The sequence below is a fragment of the Terrapene carolina genome, unplaced genomic scaffold (genome assembly GCF_002925995.2).
Source record: "Terrapene carolina triunguis isolate 2854851 unplaced genomic scaffold, T_m_triunguis-2.0 Scaffold33715, whole genome shotgun sequence".
NCBI classification, from domain to species: Eukaryota; Metazoa; Chordata; order Testudines; family Emydidae; genus Terrapene; species Terrapene triunguis.
The window spans coordinates 3,593,502-3,607,736 of NW_020698066.1; the positions used below are offsets into that span (position 1 = coordinate 3,593,502).

Genomic DNA, 14,235 nt, shown 5'->3' on the forward strand with positions numbered 1-14,235 from the left:
AGGCACCCAAAATCAGAAGCTGCATTTCAAAATGTTGGCCTTATGGTACATCCGAACAATGGCCATTATTCTGCAGCAGCTTCATGTGCAGCAGCTACAAAATAAGGCCCTAATGAAGAAGGAAAATTAAGCAATCTGGAAAAGCTTCAAACCTAACTAAACCAGATAATGTATTTCTTAAAGGAGATGTGTTACTCTTAGAATCTTCAAACATAAATGAGTATACCAAGGAACATGCATTCTGACTAGAGCTGGGCAAATACTGATTTTTCAGTTCACTGGCAGTTCTGAAAAATAAATAAAAATTCAATTCAGGTCAAACCAAATTCAAAAAAATTCCAAACATTTTTGGTGAATCAAAGTCTGGGTAACACCTTAGAACTTCTCAATACCAACTGGAAAGGGAGTGCAGAGAGGTTATAAGGAATCTCTTGGGTGTGGCATGTACATTCTAGTTTACCAAAGAGTGTCAGGCGATGTCTTGAAGCCTGTGTCACTTTGGTCATGAACATCATTGTGAAATGGATGGATGGATGCTATGTATATATACTGAAAATGTATTCTTACAGTCATAGACTCAAAGGCCAGACGGGACCATCGTGGTCATCTAGTCTGACCTCCTGCACATTGCAGGCCACAAAATCTCACACACCCAACTCCTGTAATAGACCTAAGCCTCTGTCTGAGTTACTGAAGACCACAAATAATGATTTAAAGACTTCAAGTTACAGAGAATCCACCATTTATACTAGTTTAAACCTGCAAGTGACCCCATGCTGCAGAGGAAGATGACCCCACCCCCCAGCATCTCTGCCAATCTGACCCGGGGGGAAATTCCTACCTGACCCCAACTATGGTGATCACTTAGACCCTGAGCATGGCGGCAAGCCCCACCAGCCAGATACTAGGAAAGAATTATCTGTAGTAACTCAAGAGCCCTCCCCATCTACTGTCTCATCGCCAGCCCGTTGGAGATATTTGCTGCTAGCAGTCACAGATGGACTACATGCCATTGCAGGCAGTCTCATCATACCATCCCTTCCGTAAACTTATCAAGCTCATTCTTGAAACAAGTTAGGTTTTTTGCCCCCACTGCTCCCCTTGGAAGCTGTTCCAGAATTTCACTCCTCTGATGGTTAAAAACCTTCATCTAATTTCAAGCCTAAACTTGTTGATGGCCAGTTTATATCCATTTGTTCTTGTGTCAACATTGGGGCTTAACTCAAATAATTCCTCTCCCTGCTTTGGTATTTATCCCTCTGATATATTTATAGAGAGCAATCATATCTCCCCTCAGCCTTCTTTTGGTTAGACTAAACAAGCCAAGCTCTTTGAGTCTCTTCTCATAAGGCAGGTTTTCCATCCCTTAGATCATCCTCATAGCCCTTCTCTGCACCTGTTCCAGTTTGAATTCATCTTTCTTAAACATGGGAGACACTGTATTCCAAATGAGTGGTGCCTTGTACAATGGTACTAACACTTCCCTATCTCTACTGGAAATACCTTGCCTGATGCATCTTAGGACTGCATTAGCCTTTTTTATGGCTGCATCACATTGACAGTCTAGTCATCCTGTGATCAACCAATACACCCAGGTATTTCCCCTCCTCTGTCACTTCCAACTGATAAATCCCCAGTTCATAGCAAAAATCCTTGTTGTTAATCCCTAAATGCCTGACCTTGTACTTCACACTATTAAATTTCATCCCATTTCTATTACTCCAATTTTCAAGATTGTCCAGATATTCCAGTTCTCCTCTATATTGGCAATGCCTCCAAACTTTGTGTCATCCGCAAATTTTATTAGCACACTTCCACTTTTTGTGACAGGGTCCCTAATAAAAATGTTAAATAAGATTAGTCCCCAAACTGATCCACTAGTAACTTCCCTCCAGCCTGACAGTTCACCTTTCAATATGACATGTTGTAGTCTGCCCTTTAACCAGTTCCTTATCCACCTTTCAATTCTCATATTAATCCTCATCTTCTCCAATTTAACTAATAATTTCCCATGTGGAACTGTATCAAATGCCTTACTAAAATCCAGATAGATTAGATCTACTGCATTTCCTTTGTCTAAAAAATCAATTATCGTCTCAAAGAGGAGATCAGGTTGGTCTGGCACAATCTACCTTTTGTAAAACCATGCTGTATTTTATCCCAATTACTGTTTACCTCTATGTCCTTAACTACTTCCTCTTTCAAAATTTGTTCCAAGACCTTGCATACAATTGAGGTCAAACTAACAGGCCTGTATTTTTTTCCTTTCTTAAAAATAAGAACTATATTAGCAATTCTCTAGTCGTAGAGTATGACCCCTGAGTTTACAAATTCATTAGGCTTGCTATTGGGCTTGCAATTTCATGTGCCAGTTCCTTTAATATTCTTGGATGGAAATTATCCGCCCTCCACCCCAGTTTAATCCCATTAAGCTATGTCTAGGGACTGGTCACCAGCAAACGTGAAAACCAGGTTTTCTGTCAAACAATGGATGTTTATATTGTCTCATTCACAATGGGTCTCCTATCACCAAATGCAAATGAAGGATTGCAGGGACTTCAGAAAGAAATTAACAGGAAGAGAAAAGGAGTGGTGTGGGAAAGGGAAGAGGGGAGAGAGAAAACCCTATCTGGAGCTGTATATCAAAGGTTTGCTCCATTGTTGCTGTATTTGGGAGACAAAGATGACGCCCGGTCACTTTTCACTGAGGAAGTAAAAGGACAGTGATTTTGCTTCATGAAAAAGGGGTCTCAGCCAGGCTTGGTTGAACATGCTGGAGACAACTTTGGATGTAATCATTTTCTTTCGACAGGAGGTTAACCTGTTAGTCAAGTTTAGTCTCTAGAAAGCTTGTTATGATTTTGTTTTATATGTAACCATTTGTTTCCAATATTCTTACTCACTGTTACTAGGATCTCTGTTCTTTGATAATAAACTTATTCTTGCTTTCACCATAAATACATCTCAGTGCTGTGGTATTAAGCAAAGTGAAGGTCCTGAGCTGAATCTTACAAGTTGGTGTATATTGGTCCTTTGGGAACAGCAGGCCTGGTAACTCTGAGTGTTCAGTGGAGAAGGAACTGGACACTGCAGGAAATGCTCCAAGGACTCGGGGGTGGGTACATGCCTTTTGCTACCTGTACAAAGCATGTGGCCTGTAGACCTGCCTGGAAGGCAGTGCTTGTGCTGCCAGAGGCTGCTGGTTTCAGGGAGCCGATCCACAGCAAGCACAGACAAGACTCCTTTACGCTAAAGGCAGGTGGCGGTGAGGTGCCTCATAACCCTGGGTACCCTGGGGGAGCGTTCACATTGGGACAAACAAAACATGTTTGACCTGAAATGTTGTTTCCAGGTGTTTTTAAAGGCCTAGGTTCACAGAGCAGGAGGTGCTGGTGGTGCCCCTCTTATAACTTTTAGCCCAGTGATTAGACAAATTTTTATCAAATGTATGAATAGTTTCAGGTCAACCAAAATAGCTTTTTTCCAGTGAATAAACTGTTCACCCAATTTTTTTTTGCTCAGTTCTAGTTCTGTCACTATGAAGAGGAGGGGGTAGCTTCTACTCAAACAACAATGTTTTAAAGTTTCAAGACTCAGACTATTGTTCTGAAGATTGTGCTCAAACTACCAAGAATATGGTCAAAATCAGCTGCTAAGAATCTACTTTGTAGCCAATGACACGTGGCCTTTTACTGTAGCCCAGAATGAATTATTGCTTTTCATTTAATGGACAAAGCAATGCACAGTTCCCCATTAAAATTAAGAGTGTAGGGAGTGGTGGTAGGGACATCACAGTGCTATTTATTTAATTTCGTTCTCTAGGTAGAATTTTATTTATTATCACAAACAGTTTAGAGACTGAATTATTTCCCAGTGTTGACTCAGTGCTTCATCTTTCTAAGACAGATAAATCCAGTTTCCTTGTTTTGTACTGTGTGTTGGTCTTTGAGATAAGACTTTCCATGACACTCTTCATTGGCCAAAACTATCTCCCCCACAAATACAAGATTGTACAGTTTGCTCTGCTTGTGTGGTTAGCTGATGGCCTCCATCCAAGAGGTTGTAGCATTTCAATGACTGCATGTTGTGAACTGCATTGGGATGAAAGATGTGGTCCCTAAAATGATATTATGAGGAAGAAGGAGGGGATTAAGATGGTAAGAGAGAGAGGAGAATGGAAGAAATGAAGAGAATCAAGCAAGTGGTCATGTACCATAGGCCCACATTTAAATTTGAGGACAGTGTAGTTACAGTAGGGATGAATTTGTTCCATTGTGATTTGTACATCCCAAAAGGGGGTGCGGGGAGTTAAGGCAAAATTTTAATTTTGGCCCCAATCTGCTTGGACAACTTCCTTTAATTTTTTTTCACTGTCTCTTCTCCCTCATCAGCTCCCATTAAGTTTCAGCAAGGTACTTAAACACAGCCTTAATTCTGAACACCAAGTAGTCCCACTAACTTCAATGTAGATACATGCTTTAGTACCTTGCTGAACTGGGACCTTAATTTCCCTCTTCCTTGAAATATCATCATCATAGGTACAGAAACTTCCATGCCAAAGCACTTCACAACCTGCATGAATCCAACACTACTGAGGTGCCATGACCACTTGGGTTATGCCAAGGAAAAAATAGGCCCAGTGTGTTTGTAGGAAATTATGTTTATATTTTATATACTGTAGGGGAAAGTTTACAATTTAAAAAATCTGTTTTCCTTGATATCTTATATATCTAATTTGAGTGAAAGCAAGTTGCATTTAAATTTTAAAAAATCCCTTACAATACTGAATTTAAACGCAACAGCCTCATGCTGTTAACTGAAATCGTCCAGCTCCTTTTCACCGTGCAAGGTGAATGAAATGCAAAAAGTAAACAGACAACCTAGATCTTGAAAAGTAAATTAGATTTTAATACCATGACCCACAGACTGGGTTTTATTCCTTTTTCAAGATTCTTGTGACACTTTCTGAGTGTTAACGTGTTTTTTCCTCAGATTTTGTCTGTTTATGAATCCACAAGATGTTGAGTGGCTTGTCATACTTAGCCGGTCAGCCATAGCAGACATAGCCAGACAGCCACGGAAAAAAAACACAGAAATTGGGCTTGTTTTTTGGCTTAATTGGATTATGAGTTGCTTGTTGGCTAGTTTTTGGCTTGTAGCTTGTTGCGTGAAAGTTGACAACTGTGATCGATAGTGCTGACTTTTGAATGAAACCAACCACATGTGGTTCTGGGGTTTAGGCCGGGTGCTCAGATAGGGGTACATTGTTGCCCTCCCTGGCTCCACCTGTCATGAGGGTTTCTGTGCTGGGAAGACTGGATGAGTACGGAACACAGACCCAAGGGAGGAGGAAGAGGGTGAACTTTCCCTCCCTGACCTAGTTTACCAGAGCCCGAAGAAATACTGCTGAGTGCCCTCAGTTTCCATTGAAGTCAATAAGAGTTGAGTGTGCTCAGCACTTTGTTCAGTTTGAATGCATACATGAACCAGTATATGTTTGTCTGCAATAACACATGATGGGATGCTATCACTCCAGTGAGAAAGAACTCTGATTAATACAATTCATTTAAGATTCTTCCTGTCCGGCCCAGGTAATTATATATGTTTTATGCATAATTGTTATTTTTAAAATGTCAGATATTTCATTTAAAAAGGAGATAGAAAGCCCTCTTTCAGTTTGAATAATCGGTTATTTAAAAAATGCCAATTTTTGCAAATAAATTATTTCCATCAGGAGTGCCTGTTTTAAATTACACCTTCTTCTGGCTTTTTGGCATGTCTATTAAATCCACTTATTCACTGTGGGCCTGATTCTCATTTACACTAAAACTCATTTATAATGTTCTGGCAGTATAAACGGGCCTCGGACTGGGCTTAACTGTAATTTATGTTTTTGTGTAAATGAAAATCAGGCCACCCGTATATTCACCTACACAATGATAAGTGGATGAAGGGAGATCTATGAGAGACTAATGAATAGATTCCATTACAAATTAAATAATTTCACACATCACTTCTGAATGTAGTCCTAAGAGTAGAGCAGATGAAAATGAGAGGGGTAAAAATAGGATAAAGATTTTTAAATATCTTTTCTCTTCGTAATAAAAATACAGCTGTATATTATATTTTGATGGATACTATTATTCAAAGAAATGTAAGAACTACAAATGGCCCGGTTGTAACTTCCCCAAACGGCCTTACTGCTTGTTCTTACCTCCAATCATCCTTTGAGAGGTTAGACAAAATGTTCATCTCCTCGTCATCTTGCAAAAGGCGATAGGCTGCACTGACATGGTGATTTTCGAGCACAGATCGGTCATTGTACAGAATGGCTGAATCTGACCTAGAATTGAAAAGAACGTAGAAAAAGTTATGTTTCTTTCCATAATGTGTCAGTCTCGCATTCAGAAATATTACTATGATTCACAATTACAGACTATATATTGGTATTTTTATAGTAAGTGTAATGCTGTATTCATTGCTATGTAGCTGGGAAAAACATTAAAACGAATGGTTGAAATTCACCTCAGGGGAAAAGCCTTGCACAAAACCACATTCGCACTTAAGACCCACCCAAATACTGTATTAAAGATTTAAAAGGAGTGCTGAGAGACATTTGGCTGCTAAATACTACATAAATATCAGTCATTGGGTGAAACGATGAGGCTTTTGCTCGATTCTTACTAAGGTAAAACTCTTATTTTGTGTGAAAGTTAAGTGTTACTTAAAATTTTTGAACAAGGCATTTTAAGTTGTTAGTTCTCCTTTATTGGGGTAGGTAGCAGAGCAGTACCATGAGAAGAGTAGAATGGGAAGAAGGCAGAATTGAGACCTTTGAAAGTTTTGGCCCAAGTGAGGGGACATGGGGGCGTCATTTGAGCTCCCCGCCTCAGGTGCCAAAATGTTGTGGGCCAGCCCTGAGCATGGCTGACCATTTATTTAGCAACTGGCAGGTTTATGAAATATGAGTTATTCATCCAAATTCTCTTCTAAGTGGCATCAGTGTAAATCTGAGGTTATTCTATTTGAAGTCAGTGGAGTTACTCTAACTTTATGTTGGTGTAACAGAGGAATTAGTCCCAATGAATGGAAAATATTCATGATCACAAAATATAGTATATCTCAGTTTCTTGCACTTACAATTCTTTAACCTATTCTATATATTAAAAGAAAACACAAAACAAAAAAGAGTCCCAGAAGAGTCAGGTATAGACAAAATGAGCATTCTTCCCTCCTTTCCTTAAGTAATTTACAAAGGCCTCACCGTGTCTGAATGTGAAAGTTGTTGGTGGTTCCAGTGTGTTCATAGTCATGGACAGCAGCTGCGAAGATCATAGCAAAGATCTCCAGCTCTGTCAGCCAGTGCTGAAAAAGAGATTATAAAGCAATCAGATAAGCTGTCATTTTCTCAAGCATTAAGGCTTTCATCTGTTAAGGCAAGCTCTCTCTTGCTGACAATACACACTGCACATCATTGACCTTTCCCTACAGCCTGTCAGCTGTTCCAAAGCAAACTTCTCCAGCTCCTACATGAAAGCTGAACCACTGTTTTTCCTCAAGGTGGATCTAAATAAATGAAACTCTGGCAAAATATTTTAAATTTTTTTGACACTAAAAAGGCTGAAGCAAGGGGAGGAGAACATTTACTTTCTTTAAAAGAAATACGAGCAAAAAAAAAAAGATGCAAGCTCAAGAAAGGGAGCATGTGCAAAGATAAACACAATATAAAATACACAAATATATACACAATATAAAATACAAATGCAATCAGCTATGTTTGCCTAGAATAGTGATGTTACAAGCCTAAAATACACTAGGATCTTGCTAATTCCCAATGACTAGGAGACCCTTTGTGAATTACTGAATTGTGTGTATTGACAAAAAGGCAAACACCTGCAATATTAAAGCAAGAATATAGCATCACAAAAATGTAATTCTAGTTGTTTACTTATAATTAATTGAAAAATATTCAGAAAGTCATGGGATAACATTTTCAAAAGCACCTAAATGATGTAGGAGCCCAAGTCCCATTTTTTGAAGTGCTTAAATCAATTAATCATTCTGTGCCTCAGTCTCCCCACCTAACAACATGCACCTACCCTCCAGGAGTGCCATTAGGATTAAAGTAGTTAGTGTTTGCATAATATACTGAAAACAAAACACTAGATATTGTCAATACTACTAATACAATTAGATGAATCTGCAGCTTGGAAGCAGGGATAACCCTAGCTTCTGGGGGCCCTTCAAGTTGGGTGATCCCTCCACCTCTGCATACTCACAGCACCCCCACCGCTGGCCATCTCCTGTGTGCCTGTACCACTCCCCCTCTGTGGTAATCCTGACCCTCCCCCACTGGCAAGTTCTGCAGTCTCTACTGTCCTAAGGCTGGTGTACAAAGTCAGATTTCATCCTAAAAACAATATGTCAGCAGTAAAATATTTTGCCCAGCTCTAAAAACCATCATCAGAACTGGCACCCTTTTTCATAGAGATTAAGACTAGAAGGGAACACCTGATCATCTAGTCTGATCTCCTGTAGATCACAGGCCACCAGCACCATCCAGCACCCGCACACTAAACCCAACAACCCAAATTAGAGCAAAATATTACAGCCAATGAGAGATTAGACTATGATGTGCCACAGGCACAGACTAGAAGGGACCGAGATGCACCAGTGCCCAAGACCACTGTAATGACAGGGAAATGATGAAATGAGATACACCCAGATAATCCTGGCAAGTGACCGGTACCCACACACTGCCGAAAAAGGCAAAAAAACCCAGTGGTCACTGCAAATTTGACTGGGGGAAAAATTCCTTCCCAACCCCACATATGGTGATCAGTTAGATCCCGAGCATGTGAGATGGAACCAGCCAGCCAAGCACTTGAGAGAGAAAATGCTTGGTTCCACCTCAGTGCCCTGGCCCTCCCCACTCAATGTCCCATCTCCAGCTGTGGCCATCCCTGATGCTTCACAGAAAGAACATTAAAAAAAAAAGTCCTAGCATACATTTGGGGGAGAAAAAAATCCCTTCCTGACCCCTGCAGGTGGCTGGCTGAAACCCTGAAGCATGAGCTTTAGGAAAATAAGACACAAACCAGAAGTGAGCCCCAGGGCTGCTGAGCCCTGCCCCCAAACATAACAAGTAATATCATCATACAGTTACACTCATAAATGTGTCCAGCTTCCGCTTAAAGCTAATTAAGTTGTTTGCCCCCACAACTACTGGGCTGTTCCAGAACCTCACTCCTATGATGGTTAGAAACATTCTAATTTCCAGCTTGAATTTGTTCATAGCCAGTTTATATCCATTAGTTCTTATGCCAATATTGTCCTTTTGCTTGAATAGCTCTTCAGTCTCTCTGGTATTTACAGAGAGCAATCATATCCCTTCTCAGCCTTCTTATCCAGTCTACCAAGCTCTTCCAGTCTCCTCTCAGAAGATAGGCAGTCTGTTCCCCTGATCATCCCAGTAGTTCCTGTTGGCAGTTTTATTCAGATGGACAATGTGTGAACAGGCATGGAGACTGAACTACTCTCTTATCCCTACCCATGTTCCCTCCAGAATTAGAAGAGAGTTGGAGAACGTTGATGGTGGTGAAGCTTTCGTTGTCTCTATGTTGTCTGTCCTGAGGATAAACAGCATTTACTATTGACAAGGAAGATGACTTCAGTCTTCAAGCAACATGGAGGATAGGTCCATCAATGGCTAGTAGCCAGGATGGGCAGGAATAGCGTCCCTAGCCTCTGTTTGCCAGAAGCTGGGAATGGACAACAGAGGATGGATCACTTGATGATTACCTGTTCTGTTCACTCCTTCTTAAGCACCTGGCATTGGCTACTGTCAGAAGACAGGATACTGGGCTAGATGGACCCTCGGTCTGACCCAGTATGGCCGGTATTATGTTCTTAACATAATTCTGATAACGTTAAATTACATCAGGGATGGCCAGACTGCTGGTTCTCTAGGAAGTAGCATACAATAGACCCATACTTCAATTCTCCAGACCTGGTCTTTCATTTCCCAAATGGAGGCAGTTTGCTCAGCTCCTGGAGTTCCTTCTCTCAGCTCTGTTACTACTCTGATGTAGCTGGAGAGTCATTAAGCAGGCTTGAAGTCCCATCAGGCCCTCGATGGTCAAACAAGGTCAGCACAATGCAGGGTCTTGAAATGGGGAGGAAGGCTACTGAGGACAGGAGTAAAATGCTGTTTATTGAGAACGCCCACAGAAAACACAGACTAGGGTTACTACAGAAGAACAGTGGATGACAAATAAAATTCAGTGTAAATAACGTATAGTTATAATAGCTCTGTGAATAAAGCGGAAAAAATGAAACCTCTAGTAAATGATCAAAAGTTTTCAGTCCCCACTTCAACTAGAACCATAAGAAAGAAAATAAAGAAGACGCCAGGCAGCCTGCATTTAACAGATGAAATCTCCATCCAAGTGGGGATATTACCTTTTACTAGGCTATGATGGACTTCATCTTGCAGAATGGGGCTAGCTTTAAAGAACAAAGCCATTAAGAATGATTGAGAAAGCAGCAGGGCTCTCCCATGTGAGGGGAAGCAGGAGCAGGGAGAGAGCAAGGAAATGTGAATGTTTTTCATTTCTGAAGGGGTGACAAAAATGATCCAGAACAAACTCTTCAAAGATGATGGAAAGAAAGAAATGAATCAAAGAATGAGCATTGGATCCCAAACTGTGAACAAAGAAAGGGAAATGAGGCATGGCTGTCACTCACAAAGGCATAATAAACATGAAGAATTAACTACTAAGAAGAGCCACTAGAGTCTAAACAAAAGACTCACTGTGTGCATAGGGAGTGAGAACAAGAAAGGACTAGATGAGCTTCCCAATGCAAAAGTGAGTGGAATGCATTGCCAGGAAACACAGGAAAATGACACAAAGAAGAGAGAGATGGAGATAATTAGCTTATTCCTTTTCTCAGGGTTTGTGTTCATTCATTCCAAAGAAGTTATCAGTTTCAGAGCTCATATAATCATGATGATCTGCTTATTAACCATAAAAGCCAGCAGGTTTTTCCCCCCATTTGGTTCAAACACAAATGTCAGAGAAATCCTACACTTCAGCAGTTTTACAGCTCTGCTCTATGAAATGTGCCATTATCAAGAATTACAAAAGTACAGGAAGCGCTCTCATCATTTACGGTTTGCATATAACTGTGATTGCACAAAGAGATCACACAGTAATTCTCAATAATTATCAAGATTAATCAGATAATATTCATAAAGGAGAAAAAATAATTGAGTCACACTTGAACAACAGAGTTAATCAAAGAAAGGAAGAATGAGAGAAAAATAATGTTTTACAGATATCTATGCAGTGCCACTCTTAAAAATGTTTCTAAGTTGTGTGCTTGAGTATTTATTCCCTGAAATATAAACATTAAAAAAATCCACTATTAACTTTGTACCTCAAAATTACGATAATACTGAAAATATTATACTGCCTTTATATATACTGATGGCAGCTCTTCACCTAGAATACTGTGTTCGTTTCTGATCGCGCCACCTAATAAAGATATATAAAAGGTTTATAGAAGTGCAGGAAGAATGATTAGAGCAGGGGTCCCCAATGCAGTGCCCGTGGGCGCCATGGCGCCCACCGGGGCGTCTAAGTGCACCCGCGTACTGGCCAGCGGATGAGCATCCACCAAAATGTCGCAGAGCAGCGTCATCCAGAGGCGTCGCCGCCGAAACGCCGCCGATTTTCGGCAGCGACGCCTCTGGATGACACTGCTTGTCGGCAGCATTTCGGCGGCGACGCCTATTGACGTTGCCACTTGTCGGCGGCATTTCGGCAGATGTTCGTCCGCCGCCACAGTCCTCCGTGGCTTGTTGTCTGGCACCCGCCAGATGAAAAAGGTTGGGAACCACTGGATTAGAGGTATGAAAAGATCTTGGTCTGAGAGGAGATGGAAGGTATTAGGACTACATAGTTTAAAGAGAAAATAAATAACGGGGGACATGATGGAAGTCTATGAAATAATGACTGGGATAGAGAAGATGAATCAGGCTCCTTTTTACTTTCCCCCCATAATATTAGGACAAGAGGTCACCAGATGAAACTAAAGGCTCACATTTAAAACTGATTATAATACTTTTTTACGCAATGAATAATACTTCCATGGGATATTACTAAGGTCATGACCAGATTTTAAAAAGGTTTAGATACTAATGTGAACAACAAGAATATTCTCAGTAGAACTAAACAGAATAATGACATTAAGGGATGTAAACCCTCATACCAACCACTAAGTGTCTGGGTTAAGCACAAGCTTCCACAATTGCCTATTACAGAAATGTGCAGAGTCCTCTCGGGCAGCTGGAGCTGGCCACTCTCAAAGACAGGATTCTGAACTATTGGACTATCCAGCATGGCAGTTCCTAAGGCCGTATCATTTTATTTGGATTATATTAGTGAAGACATGGTCGTTATTCACTAGGCATAAGCCTGACCTTGTATTATTTGCTCACCAGAAAGCCCTACAGACTTCACTTGGAGGTCCTGCATAGGCGCTGACTTCCCCTCTGCCCGGTGGGTGCTCGACCTCCCACCCCACCCCGGGCCCCGCCCCTGCCCCGCCTCTGCACCGCAAGCGTTCCACTGAAGCCAATAATTATCACTGAAATCCAAAGGAATTTGACTAAAGACAAAAAAATCAGCAAAGATTGCTGGATTTGGCAGCCCTGTATATTAGTAGTAGTCATCAAAATAAATAACACCAAGCTCTGCCCTACGGTGCACACACAGGACTCCCATTGAAATAAACACTGCTCACGTGCACATTCCTAAGGTCAACATTTGGCACCAATTTGTTATAATCTAATTTGTAATCACTAAGGCTCATTCAGAAAATTATTTTTAGATTCTGAGCTGGATGATAACATGAGGAAGGAAATAGAACCTATATATATTTTTATAGGGTCATTGTACATCTGTTATGTATGTCTGTTTCCCCTCTGCCTTCCCCCAAAGGAGTGGCTTGCAGCCTTACTATTAGTGTTATTGTCAAAAGCAAGTCAACAACCTCAAGGGCATTGAGGCTACTCAAGCAAAACATTTAAAATAAATTGATCTGGATATTGAACAATTTACTGTAAAACACACACACAAATCTGTAAGCCAAAAACAAATGCACCAAAAATATGAAGATGAAATTCAGGAGCTCAGTATTAATCTCTATGCACCATTCTGTTTAATAGCTGAAAACCCAAATCCATTCTCTGTCCCTATAAGTAGCATAAATATTTCTTCTAAAAACAAAAGATGCCTAGGAGAGCTAGCTAACAATGCTGAAGTTAACAGACTTGCTGATAAAAACCCATAAAAAAAAATCTGTTATTAGCTGACTCATGACCTACTCTCAGGAGAGCAAGAACAAGAACTATAAAGGTCAGATCTTAATTCTATCCAAGTCAACAGAAGTTTTCCCACTGATGTCCACTGAAGCGGGATCAAGACGTTAGTTAATCTACCCCTGGAAAAAATGTCATTGTGGGGTTCCAGAGTTATTTTCTCTCAGCGGACTTCACATCCAGTTTGTTCAGTTCAAAAATAAAAAGATACTTTTTTCTAACTGCCATGTCTCCAAGTTGTGCTGTATTATGTACCGTCATCAATGATTGGCGATCCCTCGATTTCGAGGACGATCCCTCGATTTCGAGGACGATCTCTACCACGGATTTACATATGGGTTCTGAGATGACTCAGGAGTCCGATCCTGGAACTGCAAATCCGCCTGCAGGAAGTACAGACATTTTGTGGCAGGCCAGTGGCCTGCTGGGAAAAAGTTATTTCTTTTTCCTTCCTTCTCTCTCTTTTCAGCTTCAAGGGCAACGTGTTTCTCCTCTAACAATAACATAGTCAAGAAGGTGTCAATGCCTGGAGTGAGAGTGTCTCCAGGTGGTCTTATACTTCTCACTTTGTCTAAAGAGGGTGTTTGTGATGATCAAGCCATGTTCTACACATTTGCTCAGGATGAGGAAGGCACTGGAATTAGCCTTTCCTACTCCTTCTTTTCTGATAGTGCCATTCCAGAGATCTGACTCCTGCCCAACTCTAGCGTTAAAATCTCCGAGGAGAATGATCTTGTCCTCCATGGGAATGTTGATCAAGACTCTGTCAAGATCTGTATAGAATTGTTCCTTGATATCCTCAACAGAATCAAGCGTTGGGGCATACGCACTGACGACAGCAGCAGACTGGT

At 40.8% G+C, this 14,235-nt stretch overlaps 1 protein-coding gene across 2 annotated transcripts in view; it reads right to left on the reverse strand.

Annotated features, from left to right (window-relative positions):
* Positions 1-14,235, reverse strand: part of LOC112104949 (calcium/calmodulin-dependent 3',5'-cyclic nucleotide phosphodiesterase 1C) — a 429,477-nt gene that overhangs the window by 83,326 nt on the left and 331,916 nt on the right. For both annotated transcript variants that reach the window (XM_024197556.2, XM_024197558.2), the window contains 2 exons: positions 7,265-7,365; positions 6,215-6,343 (listed from right to left, as the gene is read on the reverse strand). In XM_024197556.2, coding sequence (XP_024053324.1) covers positions 6,215-6,343; positions 7,265-7,365 — 230 coding nt within the window. The remainder of the gene's footprint in view (positions 1-6,214; positions 6,344-7,264; positions 7,366-14,235) is intronic.